The 5,351-nt window shown below is 36.0% G+C and overlaps 1 protein-coding gene across 2 annotated transcripts in view; it reads right to left on the bottom strand.

Moving 5' to 3' along the window:
* Nucleotides 1-5,351, bottom strand: part of LOC107735268 (cholinesterase-like) — a 22,464-nt gene that overhangs the window by 4,644 nt on the left and 12,469 nt on the right. Inside the window, exon 3 of one of the 2 annotated variants that reach the window (XM_016547012.1) lies at nt 2,498-3,734. The exons of the other annotated variant lie outside the window; for it this stretch is intronic. Within the exon in view, the coding sequence (XP_016402498.1) occupies nt 3,607-3,734 (128 nt within the window). The 3' untranslated portion in view covers nt 2,498-3,606. Of the gene's footprint in view, nt 1-2,497; nt 3,735-5,351 lie in introns of those variants that run through there. 2 annotated transcript variants of the gene reach the window in all.

The raw sequence follows: 5,351 nt of genomic DNA, 5'->3' as shown, positions 1-5,351 counted from the left end.
AGCATTGCATACCACATGCGCGAAAAGTTAGTTACAATCAGGGTTACCTGAGGAGGAAGTTTTTTTTTTTTTTACATGCATATATATTTATTTAATAAATAATAATATTTGTAATGCAGGCAAAATACAAATACAGATATAAAATGTTATACAAATATTTACATTATATGGTAACAGGTCTGGGAAGTGAGAGCAAGGTATAACAGAAGAACTCAGGAGGACAGATAGCAGTTTAAAGAGTTTATTGCAGCAATAAGTAAATAAATGGATGAATACTGAAATAAGAGTGGTTACTGTCTTGCATGTTGGTGGGAGATTACAGACGGAGAGCAGGTGGTGGGAACAGAGTTTGTGATGAGCACACACCTCTGCTTGATGTCGGAGAGAGACCAGGTGAGAGTATACACACGATACACGATAGAGACAGGCTGGGGCAACATGAGGATCCAGGAGCTTGGAGAAACGCTGGAGATAGGAGCTTTGGAGTATAACATAGAAACACTGAGATCAGGTAAGCAGTCCGTTGCTCAAAGTGAGACCAGACAAAGACTGGATGCGAGGTGTGTGCTTATTTAAGCCCTTTAAAATTAAGGTAGTTAGACTTTAAATGTGAAACAAATGTAGTAACTACTATTCTCCTCATGTCCTCCACTCTCTCAGTGAGAGGTGAAATAATTAAGAAAGAAGCAGCAGCCAGAAGAGAGCAGAGAGAAATAATATTGATTTAAAGCCTAAATATTTTAAAAGAGAGTAAAAGAGGAGTGGAAAAAATAAAGAGTTTTTAAAGTCTGCATGAAATCAAAATGTACTAAATTAATTTTGTTAGCGGCCATTGCTAGTCTTGAGGTGAACAATGTATCCGTGCAAGCTAATCCACTGAAAAAAAAAGAAAAAGAAAAAGTTTGTATTGGTAATCTTTAATCAAAATCTAAACATTTGCTTCCGCTCTTGAATGGCACTACTTCTCTGATGATGTCAGTTTGACGGCTTGGGCAGAATTTGCTTAACCACGCCCCTCCAACCATTAGTTTGCTGTGAGTGAGAGATGAGAGGAGGAGTGCAAAAATAAAACCCCGCCCTCTATTCAATATTCTGCTTCAGTTCACAACACTCCAAAAAGAAAGGAAAAATTGAAATCGCATCATATGACCCCTTTAAGTTATTTTTCTCCAGTGAAATCCAGGTGAAGAAAAACATCTTTTCATGCTTTTATTTCAAGGAACTCCGGTTGTTTTTTGAGTTTCCCCGCTGACGGGTACTCCCTGAGTCGACTTTGGACAATCGAATGGCGAGTCAAAAGTGTGTTATTCAATGTCACAGGGTGTCATTTCCTGGAGTGAATTTAGCACCCTTAAAGTATCTTCAGTCCCTGGATACAGATAAGAGAATCCAACACACCATACACCTTGGATAACCTGAGTTAAACTACCCGAGTAGTAGATTTTTTTTCTCTCTTCTGTCATGTGACTATTTCTACTTCTCAATATTTTTATTTTTTTACTTTGTCTTGTCTTTATAAAAGGACAAAAAAAGAACACAAGGAAAGGTTTTTTTGAACTGTGTTTGGGGAAAAATATTATTTTACTTGTACTAACATGCCTGTGTTTTCTCTTCGTTCCATTGACCGTGTTTGCAAACTTTGAACTTCTTTCGATTGACGATACCGATACAACTACTTGTTTTTCTCCTTTCACAAGTTGTAGTGAATTGACAGTCTCAAATCCTCCTTACGAACTTAGATGTTCAATATAATGATATGCTACTGTGCCCATTCAAACTAACCTGCTCATTTCAACCTCCACATTAGAGTGTTATAACGGGTTACACTTATGTGGCGAGTTGATTGATGATTAACTCCGGTGAAGGTGCTCGTTGTGATTGAGTGGTAGAGGTGTTATCAACCGACATATTTTATGATCACTGTCTTTTGTTATGGGTTTGTTTTCTTTCCAATAAACTAGACAGACTAAAAACTTAACTAATACAGATATAACATTTTGTTTCTATGACAACTGAATTTAGTCGTTTCTTGCTTGCACATGCTGCAGGTCATTGTGTCGCAGCATCAGATACACAAGATGAGTCAGTCTCAGTCTATCAATGAAAATTCACCCGTCACAACCACCTGACGCCCCATTGTGATTTTGTTCCTCATATTTTTGTTCTGAAGGTCTAATGAGAGGAATATATGCCACATGGGGTTCTAGAAAATAACTTTAGGCATGCCAGATAAGCATCTGAATATAAATTTACAGAAGGTAAAATGCTTGAGTCACGACAGATATTTCCCTTAGTAGTCGACAGCCTCGAATAGAGCACATCATTTATAACGGCAAGAGTACGATTATCATTCAATTCAGCTGAAAATAAACAATGCATTACATACTTTTTCAACTGCCAAAGCCAATTTCATTCACATTAAAGGCTTGATTAGTGCTAATTTCGGACCCTGGTTATAGGTAAGGTAATATTTGCAAGGTAAGAATATGTACACCAACAGTAAGAAGTTTATTACATTTTGTAAAGCCAACAAATTGGAAAGAATGGACAGTGACAGCAATAGTGCTCTCATCATCAGTGATTAGTGTCTCAAAAAAAAGAAAGAAAGAGTTACATAAAATGTGCCACAGACAGTTATTACAGTGACCAATCGTGTAATATTAGCATCATGTTGCTGCAACAATAATATTCAGCTTCTTTTCCATTATAGAAGTACTAAAGCACCAACAATGTGCCGTGTAAACACTCTGGTTTATTACTGTTTGAAGGAAGCTCTGTGTTAAAAATACTCCATTAGTCCTGAATTTCATCATAAAATGCAGAATTTCCACTTTCATTCATATTTAATTCTATATATTCACTCAACTACATTAATTAGAATGGAAAGTATTAAAATTTACTGTTTTGATAACAAAACAAGGAACAAGCCTCAAGCAAATCATGAAAAATATTCCACATTAAACATAATCAGATTGCATAAACAGTACTGTTTAAAAGTGCAGCACTCAACAGTCACACACATTACCAAACCAATCGAACAAAAGTTCATTTTCTTGGCCATTAAGGAAAAAAAAAAAAAGCATCTGTGTGAAATATATATAATGCATCCTTTTACTGTTGAGCTTGTTTTGTAAATTACATTTTTCGAAATGATTCTCATTAGATTCTCATTACAGTAATAGAATATTTTTATTTTATTTACCTTTTAATTAAAATCCAGCATAAATGAAAGGCAGTAGAACAAATACTATCATGATGTATAATTACTTTAAAAAAAATGATCAATTACACTTGGGGTTGAAAAGTGCTTAATTGTCATTAAAATAATGTTGACACACACACATATACTGGAGTGACTTGGACATGTTCTTGCATCACTTAAACAAACTTACCCAAGTACCTCAAGAAGGACCCTTTTTTGAGTTCAAAATAGCAATTCTTTGCCAGACAAGGCCCAGAGGAAGCAAAAAGGCACGAAGTTGTGAAGATACAGAAACCACAGAAGCGCTTTCCTCCATCCATTTGTATGGGCTTTGGCTTTCTGAAGCTTTGTGAAATAGTAAAGTGCACTGCGTGGGCTTTTTTAGGATAAAATGTGGTCACACATTAAAGGTTTTCACACTGTTGCTTTCTGACAGAGGCATAGTCGTTAAATTGATTCTTCCAGTCCAGCATGTAAGAAAGCCAGCGGTGGAACTGAGACTTCCACTGGAACTCCACTTCATCAATACTCGCTACAGCACAGAGAGAGAGAGACAGAGAGAGACAGAGAGAGAGAAAATGAGGCAGGTCAAATTTGAGACAGAAGGATATTGGATTTATCGTAGTGAAAATGAGAAGTGAAGTCATTTAGACCTGAGAAACATTTGGGAGGCCTAAACAGAGCCCACATGACCGTCTGAGTTTGTGCAGTGGTGCATGCGTGCATTAACGTGGTAACAGCCCTAATGAAAAAGTGATAAATTGCTATACATTTTTCTCATGATGAAGCCATATATTCAACTTTGTTCGAGCAGAACCAAAACCTGAATCAAATATTCAAATCTCTGCTCAATGTTTTGGCCCGTTTACAATACACACACCTGTCTTTAATACTGGAAAACCCAAAATAATGTTGGAAATATTCCCCGATAGTGGATGTTTATCTCCAAGGTTACATGTTAAAGTAACAGAACACCAAAAATAATTGTATGACACCACAAGACTGTACATGTACAATTTTATGGTGCATTTTGACAAATGTCATTTTCCATTTGAAAGGTTTTAGATTCTTAAAAAAATTGTGTTCCACCACATGCAACATTTTAGGTGAACTATATCTTTAAAAAGCAACTTCTCTGAGCAGCATGCAAACATAATCATTCATCAGTCAATCAGACATCCGCAGAATGACTGGAAATTGCACAACCTTGCCAAATAAAAAAAATTATATATATATGTGTGCGTGTTATATATATATATAAACATGTATAATTAGCTGCTGTACGGTTATTCATATTAAAATTTTCTTTGCATAATTTTCTAATATTTAGTGCTGCTGAAACCACTATTAAAATGTTACTATTTTAGTTCCCTTTCTTTCAAGGACAAGTGCTATAGTTGTGAATAGAGACTCACGGCTTGCATGGCAACAGAAAGTCACTCGATCCGTGTCTCACACACACACAGACAGACAGAGAGAGAGAGAGAGGGAGAGAGAGAGACAGACAGACAGAGAGAGAGAGAGAGAGAGGGCAATATAATAGTGTTCTTTATTTAGAATGAAATCAAGTGAAATAACTTTATGACTTCTCACAATCATGAAAAGCTCCTTGTGAGAGAATCACTAGAAAATCAAGGACAAGCACATTTGTACTTCGTATGAGTCAACAAATTTCTCCAACAATTTCTAGTTAATATTTTAAACAGGGAAATCAACATATGAGTCATTCCTGTTTTGCAGTAACTTTTCATCTCTGTAAACTTTAAACAATAAATATGGTAGTGCTGGCAGTATTTCTATATACCAGAATTTTAGAAATACGCACTTTATTTGTTTTGTTAATAAAAGTTCTATGTTTTATATATACGCTAAAGTGAGTTTGATGTTGTATTTTGACGCCGAACTGCCGTTAATTCAAAAGTGAATGTAAAATGCGCACAGCGCTTTTAAGCTATTTAAAAGCGAAGGAAAGCAAGGAAAAGAGGGAAAATTCAAACGAACTAAAAACAAACAATTGCTTTACTCCGAATTGCCGCTATTTTAAAGTGAAAGTAAAATGGGCACACCGCTTTTACAAGCTATTTAAAAGCGAAGGAAAGCGAGGAAAAGAGGGAATGCCCCGCCCCCGCGGTGATACCGTATCGGTGTT

This window comes from Sinocyclocheilus rhinocerous, unplaced genomic scaffold (assembly GCF_001515625.1).
Source record: "Sinocyclocheilus rhinocerous isolate Xijiao unplaced genomic scaffold, SAMN03320098_v1.1 scaffold942, whole genome shotgun sequence".
NCBI lineage: Eukaryota > Metazoa > Chordata > Actinopteri > Cypriniformes > Cyprinidae > Sinocyclocheilus > Sinocyclocheilus rhinocerous.
Note: the sequence above shows the minus strand (reverse complement) of the source record. Positions and strands in the feature narration are given on the sequence as shown.